This window comes from Lynx rufus, unplaced genomic scaffold, assembly GCF_022079265.1.
Source record: "Lynx rufus isolate CCGP_SWC_20201006 ecotype Redwood Valley unplaced genomic scaffold, mLynRuf1.p SCAF_9, whole genome shotgun sequence".
In the NCBI taxonomy this organism is placed as follows: domain Eukaryota; kingdom Metazoa; phylum Chordata; class Mammalia; order Carnivora; family Felidae; genus Lynx; species Lynx rufus.
Genome location: NW_025814897.1, coordinates 18,242,210 through 18,261,476, shown reverse-complemented (window position 1 = coordinate 18,261,476; position 19,267 = coordinate 18,242,210). Strand labels below are relative to the sequence as shown.

The 19,267-nt window shown below is 52.8% G+C and overlaps 1 protein-coding gene across 1 annotated transcript in view; it reads right to left on the bottom strand.

Annotated features, from left to right (window-relative positions):
* The window catches only part of GRIK4 (glutamate ionotropic receptor kainate type subunit 4), a 299,620-nt gene that overhangs the window by 104,133 nt on the left and 176,220 nt on the right, over positions 1–19,267 (bottom strand). The window contains exons 7-9 of the mRNA XM_047071432.1: positions 13,906–14,067; positions 3,769–3,921; positions 2,980–3,084 (exon numbers count right to left, since the gene is read on the bottom strand). Of these exons, the coding sequence (XP_046927388.1) occupies positions 2,980–3,084; positions 3,769–3,921; positions 13,906–14,067 (420 nt within the window). The remainder of the gene's footprint in view (positions 1–2,979; positions 3,085–3,768; positions 3,922–13,905; positions 14,068–19,267) is intronic.

Below are 19,267 nucleotides of genomic sequence, written 5' to 3'. Positions count from 1 at the left end.
TACTGCTTCCCCACCATGATTATCTCCACGCACTCCATTTCCTTACGCTATTTAATTTTTCTTTCTATAGCACTTATCACTACTGATGCTATATTATACATGTATTTGCTTGCCTAGTGTTTGTCCCATACTACGATATAGGCCCCACAAAAGCAGACACTTTGCCCATTTTTTAAAACCTGTGCTTAGAAAAAAGTCTGGAACATCGTAGGCACTCAACAGGTATTTACTGAAAAAATGAATGAGCGTTCTTCACTTCACATCCCTGAGCACAGTGGGGGCTCACGGAAGAGTCAACCTAGCAATTTCCCTCCAGGCTGGAGGCTTCATTTGTTCAGGGAATTATGAGCTCGAGGGCAAGATCTGAGCTTAATAACCCCAAATTGCATTTATTTTGGCCCTGTGTCACCAGACTGTGAGCTCTTTCTCAGTTCAGGGACTGTGCCTTCTGCAGCCTGGTTCCCTCTGTGCCCGGCACAGTGCCTGACACATAGCACATACTCATTTATTGGTTAGCTAAATGCGATGACCATTTGGTGATATTCTATCCCAGAGTTTCTGGCTATCTACCTAAACCTGGACTCTCCTTTTATCTTGTATTCCAAGAAGGGTGACCTTGCCTTGTGGCCTAGCATAATCGCTGTCCTTCTGGAAGGCACTGCATTCAATGTCATGAGAAGGGCTGAACTGCAGCCTCTCAGACATGGGGACAGGATGGTGGGACACAGATGTGGCAGGGACTTCACAGCATAGCCTAGGGTTTCATTGGGACCACCTTGGGTGCTCAATGACCATATCAGTTCCTGGGTCCTAATCAAGGCTTAACCCAATCAGACCTTTAAAGGGTAGAGTCTAAAAATCTGTATTTTTAACAAATTACCCAGGGGATTTTGATGCATGATTTGTCTGTCATAATGACTAAGAACTTCAGCGTCAGAGTCAGAGATCTTTACCATTTCTTAATGACAAACCAACTGCCATTACTAACCATTCAAGACCAGGTCAGTCCATCTCCTTGAGCCTGGGTTTCTTCACTTATAAAATGGGGATTAATAAAAGTACCTATCACAAACTACCAGCTAAGACGAACAAACCCTAATGAGGATGAGACAAATAACCTGAATAGTCCTATAACCATTAAAGAAATTGAATTTGTAATTTACGAGTCCCCGAAAAAGAAATCCCCAGGCCCAGATGGCTTCCCTGGAGTGTTTTACCAGACATTTAGACAAGAATTAACAGCATTTATATACAACTTTTTCCAGAAAACAGAAGAGAAAGGAAAACTTCCCTCTTCATTTTGTGAAGCCAGTATTACCCTGTTACCTACACCACACAAAGCGGGTAAAAACAAAGCAAAAAACCCCCTATGCTCACGGCAGGCCAGTATCACTCAGAAGTTAGATGCTAAACCCTCAACAAAATATTAGCAAACCAAATCCAGCAATGTCTAAAAATTATACACTATGTCCAAGTGGGATTTATTCCAGGTGTGTGAGGTTGGTTAAACATTTGAAAATCAATTAATATAATCCACCATATGATCCAGCTAAAGAAGAAAAAAATATGATTATATCTGTTGACCCAGACAAAGCACTTGACAAAATTCAACACCCATTCATGGTAAAAATTCTCGAGAAGTTAGGAAAGGGAACACTCCCAACTTGATAAAGAACATCTACAAATCTACCTACAACTAGCAGCGTGTTTTTAAGTTTCATGGTGAAAGGCTGAATGCATTCCCCCTAAGGTCGGAAACAACTTAACAGTATTAACGTTGAAGTTCTAGCCACTGAATAAGGCAAGAAAAGGGAATCCATGGCATCCAGATTGGAAAGGAAGAAATAAGATCGTCTCTATGCGCAGGTGACAGAATACAAATACAAATACAAATACAAAGAAACTGAAAGTACTTAGTCTGTAAGGTTAAATGAGAAAATACCTATGGCACACCTAGCATGGTGTATGGCCTGTGGGAAGAACTTAAGAAATGAAAGCTGCTATGTGATGACGGTGACGATGGAGGAGAAGGAGCGAAAGAGAAAGAGAAAAAGAAGGGAAGAGGAGGTGGGAGAGGAGGAGGAGGAGGAATTGAAAGAAGAATCTTAATGATCTCCCGGAAAGGTGAGACCCTTCAGAGGCCCTGTTCAGCTACTCTGACAGCCGGATGTTCTCCAGTACGTCTGCTTCCTGCTCTAATCAGTGCATCATTTCCTATTTCTCTGGCTTTTCTAAGGTTGGAGAAGGGCTAGCCTAAGAATAGAGGGTTGATTATCCGGGTGATGGAGAGGCTGGGAGACCTTCAGAGGCACCTGGAATGGCTGTCAGAATCCCTGTTTCCTCTGGTGCGAGAGGACGGGAGAAAGGGAGAACGAGTTGATGGAAGAGAATGCGGAAAGGAGTGGGGAGTTGGAAGGGGCCTCGGAGGCCGGAGACATCCTGGGCAGACGGGAGAAGACAGGTAGCAGATGGGAGAGGAGGGCTGTGACCAGCATCAGCCAGGCGTGGGTCAGTCTGGAAAGAGCTGGCGGAAGAGGACCGGCCATCCACTCCGATGCTGAAGGGATCCAGTCGGTTCCTTCCCCGCAAGCTCTGGAGCCTGACACTACTTCAGGGTTAGGGCGAAATTCAGGGAGTAGAGGAACCCAAAATAGCGGGCCAGGCCTGGGAATTCCTTCCTTATGTGATTCCCTCTCACCCCCACCCCCCCCCACCCGCCATCCCCTACAGAGCATGACTGACTGCTCCCTCTAGCTATTCTGCTAGAACAGCAGTCCCTGACTCACGCCAGCAGATGCGGTGGCGGGAAGCGGGGAGGCCTGCGCATGCCAGCATCTGTGCCCAGGATGCGGCCTGTAGCTCCTGGGGACAAGTGAGAGCAGGGGCCATCCTGATGACAGGGGAGAAATGGGAAGGCTGGGGACACGGAAAGGAACAACGAGGAAAGACGTGCCACCATGGCGGCAGACCAGGACTTACCTGCCGAAAACCATTCCTGGTGAACTGTAAGATTTTCAAGGCATAGTTGGACCTCTGGCCTTTGCTGTTGAATTCGATGTGGCCGGTGAGACCTTCCAATTCTACCTGTCCAAGAGAGAGTGAGTTACAGCACCAAACAGGCCCCGTGTGCCACTTGGCTCCAAGCATTCCACCCGTGTGCTGTTCAGGATGCCCAAGAGAAATGAGGCCATCGAGGTCCATTCTCCTGCCTGTCTCTCAGCCACAGGAGCTGGTGACTACAAATGCGATGTCTCTGGAACCAATTCAGACTTGGTTGGGGCTGGAGGAGGAGAAGGACGCCCCACACCCAGGGACCTCGCAGCTGCCGTATAAACCAACACAATGCCGAGACGGGAGCCTGAACTCAGATCCTCCCGTGTCCCTCCTCCAGGCTGTTGGCTGCTAGTAGGATCTGTCCTCTTTGGAGGACACCCACCTTCAGGCCTGCAAGAAGTCAGGGAGACCTGACTCTCAACGCAAAACGCAAGCTACGGTGCACCAGGCTTCTCTGCCGGGAGAGGTCTTCTTCGTGGGCTAGAGATCCATTTCCATCCCGCTAGAGGACACGTGGGCAGCGCAGCACCAAGCCCGGCCCCCTGGGTGGGACTTCCGGGATCAGAGGACAAATGTGATCTGCGGTACACCGAACGGGGTCACCGCAGATGGCTGTTGTATCTGGGACTGTGATGTACGGCGGAGGCCCGGAGGAGCAGGGCCTCGAACGGGGGATCCCCCCCCACGCCCTGCAGGGCCCCGGCCGCCCCTCACCATGCGCAGGTAGTTCATGAGGCTCGTGCCGTGCTGCCAGATCTGGGCCGAGCCGCAGGACAGGGGCTTCACGCCGATCTCCTGGCTCCGGTTCAGCTCCTGCACCGCAGTCACCACAGCATAGACGGCGTCAAACAGCAGGGCCGAGGAGAGCTGGGAGAGGGCGGACAGCGGGCCGGGGGGGGGGGGGGCAGAGAGAGAGGAAGGGATGGGTGTAAAGGGGGAGGGGGAGGGAAGGGTAAGGAGGAAGAAAAGAGGAGAGGAAGACAAGGGAAAAGAGAAACAGAAGAAATAAGGGCACTTCTTTGTCGCCCTTGGCTCACCTCCTGTGTCTGGACCCGCTCTGCTCTTCACCTACGAGTCCAGGTGCTTGCCCAAGGCAGACAGGGATGGCAAAGGCTTCTCTGGGATTAGATCATCAAGCTATCCCTTTGGACCCCAAACGATTTCAAGGCTATCCCTTTCTCTCTCCGCTCCAGGGGTGTAGCAACTTCCATTGCTCTCAGAATCCCCAAGAAGTGGATGGAGCTGCCTACCTCAGGACAGGGAAGGAACCGGGACACTACGTTCGGATATGCCCGTGCCACAACACTCAGCGGAAGGTCCCTGACCCCTAGAAGACCGCACGATGTCCTTTCTTCCTGGAGATACCATCCTACCCTCAGTCTACTTTGTGCTACTCCGTGTAACGGGTACTGTTGAAGCACAGGGTTGAGTTCAAAGCCCGAAGATGAGTAGGACCTTATTCTTGTGACAGATTACAGCAGGATGGAGGAGGCGTGTGGGGAGGCGGGACCCAAATAAGAGTAACGTGCAACTGAGTGAGGGGGCGCACAAAGGTCTGTGGGGTCCATAGAGGAGGATCCCGTGGGGTGATGAAGAAAATGTTTCTCAGAGGACATGGCGTTGGAACTGAGCGCTGAAGGATTTTGGTAGGGCTGTCATTGGATCTGGGAGGGGGAGCGGCTGGGAAAGGGAGAAAGGCACTCCAGGAAATGGAGAGGTGGAGACTGTGGTGTGCGCTTGGGGCGGGGGGGGGGGGGGGGGGGAGAGGTGGGAGGGGAAGAAGCAATAAACCAGAAATGCAGACAGGGTCGCGCTGCAGAGGGAATTAGAGCTGGAGGAAGAAGCTAGTGCAGTCTGTTCATATTATCATCTCCCTATTAAATTGCAAGCTCTTCGGGCAGGACCAACTGAGGTCATAACTCTGTATCCCTCACGGCATCTAGCACCAGGACCTGGTATGTGGTAGGACCCCCCCAAGACATGTTTCTTGAACTGAATGAAGCTTGGGAGTGAAATCTGCCCACAAGACTCAGCCAGAGCACTACTCGATGAGTTCACTTGGATGTCCGCAGCTTTGGGGAGGTGCAGAAAAACAGAAGATGCCCGTCCTTGAGGGGTGGGCCCTCTCAGGAGGCAATGACACCACGCTGTGCCCACAGTGTCCCTGACAAGAATAACCTACGGGGAGTAAATGATGATAGCGTCAAACCATACAGGAGCCCTGAGGGGAGGCCCCGGGGGAGCAGTGAGATTGGGGTCCGGAAGCCCACACACCATCCGATTACCAAGCAAGCCCCTCCACTGAAGAGTGACATTGCCACGGGCAATTCAATACTGTGCCCCTGGACGGTCCCCTGCTGTGACTTCTTACAGCCTCCTCCTACCTGGCCAGGCCCTGGGAGAGACACGCCTCTGAGGGGGGGCGGGCAGGGAGGCCACCTTGGGACCGCTGGGATCTTTTTCAAGCTCTCAAGACAGAGTGTAAGCATCTTGAGGCCGGAGGTGCAGGAGAAAGAGCTTGAAAGCGGGAAGACTAAACCCAGTCTGGATCCCAGCCCTCGCGCAGGTGCTGAGCGATCCCAAACACGCTGTGGAACCTTGGAGAGAACAACGGTTTCTGTAAACGACTGGCAGCATCCTGCCTCACAGATCCACAAGGTGCTCTGCAAACTGCAAAGGTCAGGTGCCACCGTTCCTGAGGGCGGGGGCCGCGCACCCCCAGGTGCGAGCAGGTGTCAGCTGAGGAAGCAGGTGCTGGCTGAACTAAGGCTATGGGGAGTAGCAAGAACGGGGAGCTGCGAGGCAGGAAACAGGCTGGGAAGAGTGACTTATTCCCTTTGCACTTCTGCTACCTGCCTGTGACGGCAGCTGGGGAGGCTGACTCGGGATAATCTTTCTAAAAGGCAATTACAGGGGAGAACAGCCCAATAGAGTTTCTCTACCCTGATCCAAGCTCACTTGTACTATAAAACTGCCTCGCGCGTGTATTCATTCCTCCCCCTTCTTAGCCCCCCCCCCCTCGCTCCTTCTTTTCTTTCTTCCCACATTTATTCAGCTCCTACCATCTGGCAGCACTATAGACCTCAACATCTCCCATTCTCCTCTGAGACATCCACACAGGCAGGAGCACCGGGTCCCCGGTGTCTGCACTGGGCCTTCTTCCCTCTCAGTGCCATCTTTTCTGTCCCCTGGTCCCAAAGCACCCTGTGGCCAGGACTAATAGAATCCTCTGCAGTCCTGGTGACCAGCCACCTCCCCCGAGTCCCTCCCACCGGTCACCTTCCGCTCTCTCCCCTCTAGCCGCTGCCCTTCCCCTCTGCAGCTCAGCTCCTTCTTCATTGATTCGAGGGTCACCTGCTGGCACTTGAGGCTTCGCAGCAAGCCTACAACTGTCCTTGTCCTTTGCACATAATTCATTTTCCCCTGCGCACATGTGGCTCCTTTATTAATGGACCTCTCACATTTCCTTGCCAAGAGGACATATGGAAATGATCAATGCCATAGACGCTCCCCTTCCAGCTTAGACAAATGTTGACCCGAGGTGAGGGGGGGTTGGCTACTCCTACTGACATTGGCCCCTAGACCCTTCTGTTTGGCTATTTAAATGGTACGGTAGGCTAATTTCTGTCCGGCCTTCTCCTTTGTCTCCCAGCTAATCTCTCCGTCCGCAAAATCTCAAAATCTCAGCCTGTTAGGTTGGAAAGGATCCTAGAAATCAAATAGTCCAACTCTCTCCTTTTACCGATGACAAAACCGAGGCTCAAAGAAATCATCTCCTGCCCAAAGTCACCAAGCAAGGCAGTGGCAGGACCAGGACCAGATGCCCGGGATCCTCTCCTCAGTCTGGTTTTTCCTCCTGTGTCTGCAGCATGGTCTTTCCACCCTGCTCCCTGCCACCACCACCCCCCCCCCCCACCCCCGGTCTCTTCTTGAGAAGCTGGTGCTGAATCCTCACTCTGTCAGATTTATTCTTGTGCCCGGCCTCATGGGACTACATGGGCAATCTTCTAGATGTGGTCACCTTCTCAACAGCAGACAGGAGAGACTCTTGGGCCAGAGAGTCGGCAGGGAAGGAGAGTGGGCAGGCCTCTCTCTTGTCCTGGGTTCGGCCATCACCCACTGCGCCTCCTGTTCTGATGGGTTGTTTGTTTTCACGCTAGCCTCTCCATTAAGAGCCATCTGGAAATTCTGTTGGGACAGGACTTATAAGCAGGACAGAGGGGCAGTGGGAGGTTACTATCAGTTGCTTAGATAGCGCCCATCTCCCCTTTTTCCTATCAGAACCCCCATTTTGTCGCAGGACGCTCCATCCCCCAAGCAGCCATGTGCTTCAGGCATGGCTGACCCAGCCCCAGCCCTCCAGTGACGCTGAATGGTCCAAGAGTCATCCCATCCCCCTACCAATAAGTGATTCAGGACCGGGAAAGTGGCCCAATTCTGTCCAAGGAGACATGAACTGAGGCCCAGAGCAAGAGGTCCCTCCTCAGAAGAGCTTCCTGTCTCTGACAGAGGCAGCCCTTCTTCCTCCACTGGGCATTACTGTGTTGGGACGTGATGCCTGGGCCGATAGCAGCCGGCCTAGCTCCAGCCTGAGGATGGAGTTGACACCAAGGGGAACGGAAGGAAACCCAATTTCGAAACACATCAGTCCCGAGTCTCGACTCTCGACTTGCTGTGACTTGAGGTGACACATTTCCTTTCTCTGCATAAGGCAATTTAATACAGGATTCTCCCTGCTGGAAGCTGGATGTACTTTAACCAGTACCGAGGCCACAGGGATACCCTTCCTCCCAGGACACAGCTGCCCCAGGCCCCCCAGAGAGGCCCGGGCCGCACCCCTCCAGAGGCCCTTCTTCTCAGGAGGCGGCATGCTGGTCCCCGAGAGACCCCAGTCCCCATAGACCGGCAGACGCAGCTCACCACGCCATTTCTCACACCCTCCCACCAGGACCCACGCTCCTTCCTGCCACATGCTTGCTGTTGCTCCCACTCGTCTGGGATGCGGTTTTCTTGGCTGATGTCCTCTTATTAGCAAATGATCCGGATGCCGGGAGACTGGCGTGTGGCTGTTTGCCGTGTTCCTTGACGTCTCTGGGGCCTTCAAGATTCTTCCAGGGCTTCTAGTAATGACACCCCAGAGGGGGATGCTGGGGGCAGGGGCCAGTGGAAGGGTCAGCCTCAAGGCTCCTGTCTCCTCTCCATCTGCATACTTCCTTCAGAGAGGCGACACGGTGACAGTCCCCAGTGCGCTCGGGGCTTCACGGTCCTCTCCGCGGCTCAGCCTGGGCCGATCTGAGCTGAAGACCTCCCAAGCCCCGAACACCATCCCTCCAGATTCCCATCTCCTCGGGGCGCTCCGTACAGAACCTGACCGCCCCTCCACTCCAATCTCCTCCACTCAGCCCATTTCACCTCCGGCGCGACAGCCTGTGATGTCTGCCTCGTCAGCTGTCCCATCGCGCCGCAGATCTCCATCCCCAAGCAGCTCGCTGCTCCTCTGCTTGTTTCCTCCCTCTGCTATTATTTACTAATTTAGCTCTGGCAAGCATTTGGGATTGCGGTTGGGGGGACCAGTGGCTCTGGCACCAAAACAGCACTCTGTCCAATACTCCACTTTGAGGCCCCAGTCCCCTCTGTCTTCGCTCCTTCTCTCTTCCACCCCATTCACCACCCTTCCCTCCACCGCCCGGCCTCTTCCTGTGGCTTCCGTGCCCCATCCGTGAGCGTGTCTCTCTTGTCTTGCCTCGGCTCTCCCCTGTCCCTGTGTCTTCTAAATATTAAATCCCCCAAACGGCTCAATCCTTGTTTAAAATCCTCTCCTCTTTCTTGGCACCAAAATGGTGCTTGGCAAGGAACTCTCGATTCTCTTGCTTTTTAATATTTTTATTTGGTTCTTCATTGTTATTTTCTTTTGAGCTGTTTGTAAATTGTTTAGGGGAGTGAAAGGCTTAGTATAAATTAAGATGAATCAATCCGACTCAGGGAGTTGTGGCTTGAGTTTCTTCCCCTTCCCCTGAAGGAAAAACTAAGAGTATCTCCCAAGCACACACCTGTAACCCTCACCTCCCCCGATGTTCTCGCCCTAGTTCTCCCGATGCCCATTCTCTTGGATACCCGTTTGTCTCTGAACCTCTGCAGCTTAATCTCTACCCCTCAATATCAGACCAGGACAGGAACCATTAAAATCTCATCGAGTAGTCCGTACAATCTGGGTTTTATTCAATGAAATAAACACTTAATGACAAACATCTGTTGGAGCCTAAATTCTAATTACTTAACCTAGCCATCTGTAATTTTAATGATTTTCTGCGATTTTTGTTCTTTGCAGCGTGATTAATGGGGCCAGCGTGGGGAAGTGGCGGTTCTGTGTCTCTATCCTCGGCTCTCCCGCCTGCAGCTTGCACAGTGTTGGGCAGGGGGCACGGGTGTGGCTTGCGGTCAGCCAGCTGGTGGTGCCGCCCGGGCCCGGGTGGCCACACTCAGCTTGAACCCCTGAGTCCAGCAGCTCGGAAATGCGACGAGTGCAGAAGGCACGTGGGGCGTAGGGGAGGCGGCGGAAGAGAAAGGGAGGGAAAGGAGTCATGGGGGATGTCAAGCGGGGGAAGGGAAGAGTTGCGGGGAGAAGACACGAGAAGGAAGAGAGATTGGAACTGAGACTGAGGGCAGAGGAGAAGGGGGGAAAGAAGAGGGCCCTGGAGGCAGCAGAGAGCAGGTCCCCCATGGAATTGCTGGCTGCAGCCTTTTTAGAAAGCTCGAAGGGGAGACAGAACCAGCCTGTGCCTTCCTGGAACATGATTACTTCTCGCCTTCCAGCTCCCCGGCAAATGAAAGGGCTGGGCTGTTTGTGCTGGGAATTTCAGCCCCCAAAGAGACAGGAAGAAGCACCGCTTTTCAAAAGGCAGTTGCTAAGTGAGAATCCTTGAGAAGGATTTGTTGCTGTTTGAAGCTGTTCACCCTTTCTTTCCACATTCTTCCAGGTGAGGGGTTTCTGTAACACTTTCCCTTCCCTCTCTGGGGGGTGGGAGGGGTTGCACAGAGACCATGGGTGCAAGGCTCCTGGCACCGAGAGGCAGACTTAGGCTCTAATCTCACTCTTCTGTGCCTCAGTTTCCTCATTTGCCACGGAGGGGTGTGTGACCACTCTCGCCGGCTATTGGGATGTCATAAGGAGGAAAAAGAGGTGGGGGTGGGATACTTTCGTGGGAAGTGCTGCCGTAGCCTTCAGCTCTGTGCACGGATGAAACAAACGGAAGGGAGCGCCCCGGTCCCCTAAGCTAGAAAGAACACATGTCCCGATTTTGCTGGCAAGAAAACCACATGGTTTGGCCAAGAGAAAGCCGACTGAGGTACAACCACAATCTGGGACCCAGGACCGGCTGTCCCCTCCCGGTGACCGGGGCTAGGTCTCAGGCTTGCCCTTAAGCTCCTCACACCTCCCCTCTGAAATAGGCTTGTACTCTTGTTCTCCGCCCCCCAGCATGGAGGGAGCCTCTGGAGACGCCCCCTCCCTGAATGCCCCCCAACATTCTTGAGGAACATAAGGTGCTGAGGCTTCGGGAGGTCTGAGACCGGGATTGGGAAGGAGAAAAATGAGGTCAGGAGGGTTGCTTCCATGTGACAGGACACGCGGCCCCGGCTCCACCCGGCACAGCGTGTCACACACTAAGTGAGCAGCAGGGCGGTCTTGGCTTCCTCCTCCTCTGGGATGCCCTCCCTGATCATTCCAGGCCAACTGAGGGGCTTCACTCTGCTTCCACAGGGGGAGCAGCATCTCTCTCAGGGGACATTCTGGGAAACTGATTAAGAGGTCTGGTGTGTTACCACTTGATCTGTTACTGTCCTGCCACCACTACCACGAGACTATGCCAGGCTGGCCTCCCTGCTGGGCCAGGGGAAGCAGGAGAGATAATGTGGAGCAGAACTGCCCTAGCCCAGATTCACTGAATGAGTTGTTTAGACGTGCTGATCCCCAGCCAGATTAGGAATCCGGAGCTAATCCCTCCCCCCTCCCCCCAGGTGCTCCGATGCACGAGCGGCACAAATGCTTCGCGTTACATGCTTAGTGAGATTTAGGGGCTGGTCGTTACACAGCATTTCTAGCAAAAGCTACCTGATGTATTTACTGATGCCTATCCCAGTGGCTGGCAGATAGCATGTTGAACAAGCCCATTCAATGAATAACTGTCACTTGAAGACAGCATTATAGCCCATTTTATCTTCCCGAGAATCTCCTAAAGTGGTCTAGCATAATCAGCCCCAAATTACAGATGAAGAAGAATCTGAGGCCCCGAAGCGTTACAAAACTGTGACCCAAGATCACAGAGCAAGAAAACGGCAAGGCTGGTATTTAAATCCAGATCCTGTGCCCCCGAGGCCAGTACTCTCTTCGGCACGTGTGAGCACGGCCAGCCCTAGAGACCCGTGAGAGGCACGGGCTGGCTTCCTCGTTGGGTCCTTACAAATTCCCCCGCTGGGTCCCAGGGAAGGCCTCTCGCCTGCCTGCTTGTGGTCAACGTGAGTGCTGATGGAAGGGCTGAGACCCTCAGAGAGTAACTGGAAATACGTCACACGGAACTTTTATTTCACGAGGGCCAGATGCCAAATGTGGGACAGCCTGGGTTGGAGAGCAGGCATCAGTTTCCTTTCCTGATGTTATGCTGTGAGTCTTTCCGGTCCGCCAGCCTCTGATTCAAATACCGGAGCCACGGTGGCAGGACCGGGAAGACAGGCCTGCATCCGGCTGGGAGGGATGCACCTGGTCCTACCGTGACACTGTGCTTGAAGACATCCCGCGCTGTCCCTGACACATCTACTGGCAGTGAGAATCCCCCTTCTTCAGATGTTTCACCCCTGCCAACTCCTTTCTACGGATTCTCACTTCTTTTGGGTCTGAAATACGTTGTTGGGATGTGCTCCTTAAGCCTTTCCTGAAACTCAGTTCTCAAGTGCCCTTCTCCCACCTGGCTCCTTGATCAAAGCCCCCTGAGCTTTGCATGAGCTCTGACCCTTTAGTTACTTCTTCCTCCCTAAGATTTCTACCAGGCTATGCAATCAAAGAAGTACAATGTTTGCTGGGAGGTCACTCTGTCCATGCCCCTGCCTTCAGCAAGTCTACCACTGGAATGACCGCCTTGGCCAACCACTTAGGTGTCCACTGTGCAGATGTTCAGAAATGTCCTTGCCCCGGACGTGTATCAGAGGCAGGTATGCTCCTATTTTTTACATGTTTTTTTTCCATTTTTTACTTATTTTCAGAGAGAGAGAGTATGTGCACAAGTGGGGGAGGGGCAGAGAGAGAGAGAGAGAGACAGATGGACAGACAGAATCCCAAGCAGGCTCCATGCTGTCAGCATAGAGCCCAACATGGGGCTCGATCCCACAAACCGTGAGATCATGACCTGAGCCGAAATCAAGAGTTGGATGCTCAACTGACTGAGACACCCAGGTGCCCCATATGGCTCCCATTTTAAAAGCCACAGAATGTCCCGTTCCAGTGGGGTGCCCAATTCCCCTGCATCTCTCAGGCCTACTTCTTTTCCGGTTCTTTCTATCTCTAGTTCACTGTTCCACCTGCCTCACTTACTCACTCATATGACAAATACCCACTAACTACTTTCACTTCGCCAGGCCGACTGACAGAGGCAAGAGAATGATGGCCCTAGAAAGAGGTAAGATGGCCGAGGAGTTAAAACTCTGAACTGGGTTCTGATGCTCGTTCCTTTGTTCACTAGCTGTGTGACCCTGGGCCGTTCACTTAACCTTTCTGGGCCTCAGTTTCATCAGCTGCGAAGTGGAGATACTGACGGCAGCCCCTTCAGAAAGTTATGTGAGCATCACCTGAGCTGTCTTATGGGGCTTCGCGGGGCTGACATGTCACACGGCTGGGACGGGACCTAGAAAGCCAGGCAATCCCAGTCCCCTGAGAACTTGCCTTTTACCAGACGGACACAAGCACACATACTTGACCTGTCCTCACAGAGTAAGGACATCAAACCCAGCGGAGTATGCCAGGGACGACTTCCCTTCCATCACATACACCGCAGGGGAAGGGAGTACAGAGAGGAAGAGCATGGGTGAGGGCATAAAGGAAGCCTCCCCGGATGAGGACCTACTCAGGGCGGTGGTCCAGTGTGATGGGGAGAACCGTGTACCCGGAATCGGGAGTCTCCGAATCGAATTTTGCCCTGCAAAAGCCCTGGCGTTAGACTTTGAACAAGACCTCCACGGCCCCACCCTTACCCCCATTCCCAGTCTGGGCTTCAGTTTCCTTTATCGAAAAATGAGGAAGCAGATGAACTAAAAGTGCCTTCCACTCAGAGGATTCTTTTTTTTTTTTTAATGTTTATTTATTGAGAGAGAGCGAGCGCCCACGATCAGGGGAGGGGCAGAGAGAGAGGGAGAGAGAGAATCCCACGCAGCCTCCACACTGTCAGCAAAGAGCCTGACATGGGGCTCGATCTCACAAACCACGAGACCATGACGTGAGTCAAAATCAAGAGTCAGCCGCCTAACCGACTGGGCCACCCAGGTGCCCACAGTCAGAGGATTCTTGGATCCTAAACTCAGGCAGGCCCCAGCAACAGCACGACCGGGAGTCTGGCCATAGGGGATGCGCAGACATCACTAAACCATGGCTCCGTGGCCCTGCAGGGCGGTCGGCCTGCTCCCCTCCACCAAGCTCTCCGTTTACAGCTCCTCCCCGTCAAACCTCTCTCGTAACCACTTCCCAGCACCCGTACACACCTCTCTTTGAGCTGGGTGGGGCCGGGCAGGGCAGGGCTCTAGGAGGGAGTGTGTGTGTGTGCAGGTAAAGGGGCACTGGGGGTAGCGGGGGCTCCGGCAGGTACTTACCGCAGGGCCAGTGAAGGGCACGTGGTCGCAGTTCTCCTGCCAGGACTGGTTGAGGCTCTGGGCAAACTCTTGGAAGAAAGCATGCGACTGGTTGAAAATGGAAAATCCCAGGATGTTGACACGATCATCCACGAGGCTGTCCATTCTCTGGAGCGAGAACTCCTGGAAGACCGGGCAGTCAGAGAAGAGGGTTAGGTTAGCCAGGGAAGAGGTGTGGGGACGCACTTGGCTGGGGCGCATCTGGGGGGCACATCTGGGGGACCAGAAGGACTTCTGGTCCAACGGACACTTGCGGGTGGGCACCCTGCTCGGTACTCAGGGTCCAGAGAGAACCATGAGTTGTTCTCAGAGGGCTCACGGTGTTGAGGGAGGGGAGGAGAAAAGAAGCGAAAAAAGCGGAATGATCTCTAAGAGAGGTGAGTGCGACACGTGCTGTACGGAGAGAGGAAAGAAAACAACAAAACTAACGTGACTGGTGGAAGCAGGGCTGTGTCCAAAGAAGACGCGACCCCTGAGCTGAGTCTTGAAGGAGGCAGAGGCATTTTCTGGGTGGGGAATGTAGACGGGCAAAAGCGATGCCACACAGAAGTGGCCGTGATACAAAGGCATGGAGGTGAGGAAGTGCGACCCCCCCTCAGCCAGCTGCCTGCGATGTACTTTGACAGGGCATGGCTCCTCAAAATGTGGTCTCCAGGGCACCTGCCATCGGAATTCTCCCGGCTGTCTTTTTTTTCGGTTTGTTTATTTATTTAGTTTTGAAATCGAGCGAGAGAGAGCATGAGCAGCGGAGGGAGACAGAAAATCCCAGGCAGGCCCAGTGCTGTCAGCACAGAGTGCGATGATGTGGGGCTCAAACTCGCGAACCATGAGATCATGACCTGAGCGGAAATCAAGAGTTGGATGCTTCACCAGCTGAGCCACCCAGGTGCCCCGGTCTCGCGGGTAACTATTTATTTTAATTTTTTTTTTCATGTTTGTTTATTTTTTGAAGGAGAGAGACACGGAGTGTGAGCGGGAAAGGGGCAGAGAGAGGGGGGGAGACACAGAATCTGAAGCAGGTGCCAGGCTGTGAGCTGTCAGCACTATGCCCGACGCGGGGCTCGAACCCACGAACTGTGAGATCGTGACCTGAGCCGAAGTCAGATGCTTAACTGACTGAGCCACCCAGGCACCCCTCCCGGGTAACGGTAAAGAAAAAAAAAAGTGACAATCCCTGGGCCCCACCCAACACCATCTGAATCATCTGAGCTGAGGCCCAGGAGTCTACGTTTTTAGCAGGTGCCAAGGCTGTTTGCACACCGATGTCTGGGAGTCACTGGGTGAGCACGTGGGATGCAGGGGCGTGGGGGATGGTGAGAAATAAGGCCGGAGAGGTCAGCAGAGGCCAGAGCACAGGGGCTTTTTCCTGTAGGTGATGGGACCCCAGGGGACTGTCAACAGAAGAGTGGCCAAACCAAGTTTGCTGTGGAAGAATCTCAACCTGCCGGTCTGCACGGAGGGTTGTGCCCTTCACTTGTTATTGTATTTTTTTCCATTCATTTAACAGACATTCAAGTGTTTATCGTGAGCTAGACACAGGCACAAAGGATGTTCTGGGTACAGAAGATACGAACAAGAGAGACACGTGTCTTGCCCTCAAAGAGCCTGTGGGCTAATGGAAGAGGCAGATTGTAAGCCCGTAAATAAATAGATATAATTTTGGTCATCTATGGGAGGCCGTAGTGGGGGGGGGGGGCTGCTACTTTAGAAGAGGCAGTCAGAGAAACCCCATGCGCAGCAGTGACGTTCAGAAACTCAAGGGAATTCTCCCAGGACCCGTGGCCCTCTTGCAATCCCTGGGCCGGAGCCAGCCGATCCCTCAGCAAGCTAGAACCTGCGGGCATGAGTCCCATCAAGGCTAGTCCGTGTCAGAGGGAGAAGAATCGCCCTCCTCAGGCAGGGCTGAGCTCAGCGTCCAGGACCTCTAAGGCTCTAGGCAAGGAAACCAGGCAAGAGGGTGTGGATTGGTTTAGCTCACCAATCCTGCTCCTGGAAGAATTCTCCGAACGCAAGTCAGGTCACTTTCACCCACTGAAGTCACACTCTGAAGTTCGCTCTGAGTACCTCACACACGGCTCCACACCCCGTGGGCACACAGTAGTTACGGACCCCAGGACTAACCCATCGGCCACTCTGCCTGACATGACAGATGGGAGGTGCCTGGGGCTTACTTTCCGGCTGGGCAGAAACATTGCTTTCCTTCAGGCAGACTCCCTTCCTTAAGACTTAGCTCCTCCAGGCCCCTGGCCTGTCCCCTCACGTCTAGAGCCACTGCCAAGGCCACAGGCCTGATCTCCCGTGCCCAGAGTCTAGCCTGATAAACTGCAGCTTACAGACCGAAGCTACAAAGATTCCTTTGGAGCCTCTCACCCCTGACAGCGTGGAGTCGGATGAGGATTAGGTAGATGTTAGATCCTGCCACGTTCCCGTTAGGGGAACACAGACACGTCAGAGAACGTATTGATTCATAAACTGATACGATCTCCGGGCTCTCAAACAGGGCAGCTGTCCATGCACCGTGGGCTCCCAGCAGCACAAGGCACAGGTGGCTAAGAAGAAGATATGCATCTGGTAGGGGAGGGGTGTGGCGGGACAAAGAGCCAGGCTGCTGTCAGGCAACTGAGGGGCCTCACCAGCTGGAAGATGTCCCCTCTCCCTTGGTTTCCTTGTCAATGTGGCCACAGATCATCTCTCCCCCACTTCCTCCTCTCCCCCACGCAGGCTGACAGAAGGAGGCTCATCTCAAGGGAGCCCTGACGTCTCAGGTGTCTGCAGACTCACAGAGGCCATAAGAGCATAGAGTGAATAGGGCTTTGGTGTTCAAATCCAGGTTCCGCAAATGCGTGCAAAAGGCTTGGCATTGTCTTGGGCACACACAAGCGCTCAACGTATGACAGTGACCAAAACCCGACCCTGAGATCTCAGGCAGCTTCTGACCCTCTACCTGAGTTCCACTTGCTGTGGAAACCTGAGTTGGAAAGGCGTTTCCTTCAACTCTGTGTTCTGGGCAGAGGAAGAATGAATGAGTTAATTACCGACACTTAGAGACAGCCCCTCCAGAAGTCAGCCAGGGTGTCTTTTTGCTTTTAATTCCTACCTTCTCATCCCTCAATTATATCCTTTTTCAAAGGCCCCCTTAAGATAAAAAGACCCAGCAGCTTCCTTGATAACTCAATCTATTTATAATGACTCATGGGAGAGCTTGTGGAAGGACAAGAAAGGGGGCGGTGTGTTCTCTTATCAAAATTTCCTGGGACACTCTTAGACTCTGCTCCCTGAGTGCTCTCTCAGTTAGGAAGTGCCTCTTTATGTCTAAACCTGGCCTCTCCTGCCGCCGTTGAAGGCTGATTTCTAAATGAACATGCAAAACCGCCAGTTTCTATACAATGAACATCTTCTAAGCCAGCGTTTCCCAAAGTGTGTTCCTCAGGACACTAGCTTTTCCAGGATGTTAACAGGAATTGCACAACAGCAAGGTTCCACGTTACGGTAAGAACAGACTGCTTATGACACCTGCCTTTTCACGATTCGTAACACACGCTAGCATGTTAAAGGCTTAAAGACGTCCTCCAGCAAAGCAGCTCGTTTACGTTTTGTTCAACCCAGAACCTTCCAAACGTATTGACCATGGAACGCTTTCCCCTCCAAAACCTGAGCGTCTCACAGTAGTGCTCTACAAAATGTACTCAGGGAAACGCTACTCTAAACGCATTCAAGGAAACATGGCTTATAAACCCCAAATCAAGCGGTGGAAACATTTTGCTGAGAGGGATATTTCCTAAAGTTAACACATTTGAGGATTGGAGGGGATTAAAAGCCATCTGGTTCCTGCTGCCCACCACAAGCTCTAAGAATGCACACCTGGCTCCCTTGGGTTCCCTGTGTTCCCCTAACCACACAGCCTGGCTGGCTGCAACCTTACTTGAAAGGAGAGGAAGGACTGGAAGCCGTGGGGTGGGACAGATTCTTACAGGAGCCTTCATTCTCTTCTTGTAAGTGCTTCAGGAAGGGAAATCCTCAGGGTCCCCACTCCCAATGGGAGTGGATTCCATCGTTGTGACACCGCGGGAAAGCAGGGGGAAGAGCAAATGGTAAAGCCGAATGGCAGAGGACGTCAAGACCAAATCTTCCGTTACTCCAAGTCTGAATGAATTTGTGACAGGCTCTGTACTGCACCTAGAGCAGGGCCTGATACCCAGAGGCTCTTTGGTAAATGTTGGCTGAGGACTGTTGATTGAAGATGTTTCTCATTGACTGAGGACCCTGGGGTCCTCAGCGCGCCTAACTCTTATCACTAATCTACAGCCTTGCTCCTAAAGCAGGCGTAAGAACGCGAGTAAAATTTGCGCCACCCCCCGCCTGTCCTCTGGACGTCGCGTTATCGTACTTCAAAAGACACATTCCTGACAGCTTGTTTTCTTACCACTTGGCTTTCGCATCAGGACATTCTTAAATGTGTATGCACGCACGTACGGGTGAGTGCGTGTGTGCGAATTCTTGAGTATGCGATGATTTGCAGGGAACTCGATAGCTATAGCCGAAGGTCATGTTGTGAACGAATTCAGGGGTTACGCTTGGATGAGGGGTATTTTGAACAGGCATGGAGAAGGGTTTGAGAACACCATGGAGAGGTAATCATCATGAGTGGCACAACCCGTCTGAGTGTCCCCTCACTTTCTCCAGCAGGTGGGACGTTTCCAGGGTCCTGGTCTACCAATGGGCATCTGCCCACGTGCCAGCTGCAGAGACTTCATGGCTCTCCAGCCGCCAAGCTTGGAGCAAGGGCAGGCTGTGAGCCCGGGGACAAGGTCAGGTGACTAGAGCGCAAAGCGCAAGAGGTTTGAATGGTCCAGATTCAGTTCTTGTGCTTGACTCTAAGGAGAAATGCAGAAAGCCAAACAGAGGCCCCCGGGTGCAGTCCATTACCTCACCCTACCTCACCTGGGCCTGGGCCCGCGTCAAATGGGGAAGTAGCCGAGATGGCATTCTATGATGTTCTATTTGCCCTACAGCCCCTTCTCCCTTGTATTTCTAACCCCGTAGCTTATTACTCTTCCCCCAGCTACGTAAGCTAGAAATTCCAAATTTTCCTTCATCTTTTAACTCCACATCCAGTCCATTGCCAACTTTGTCAAATCTGTCTCTTGAGCGTCCCTCGAATGTCTCTTAAGTCTGTCCCTCCCTTCCCATTTTTTTTTAAAGATTTTTTTTAAGTTCTTTTATTTATTTATTTATTTTTCATCTTGAGGGAGAGAGTAAGAGAAGGGGAGGGGCAGAGAGACAGGGAGACAGAGAATCCCAAGCAGACTCTGCAGTGTCAGCA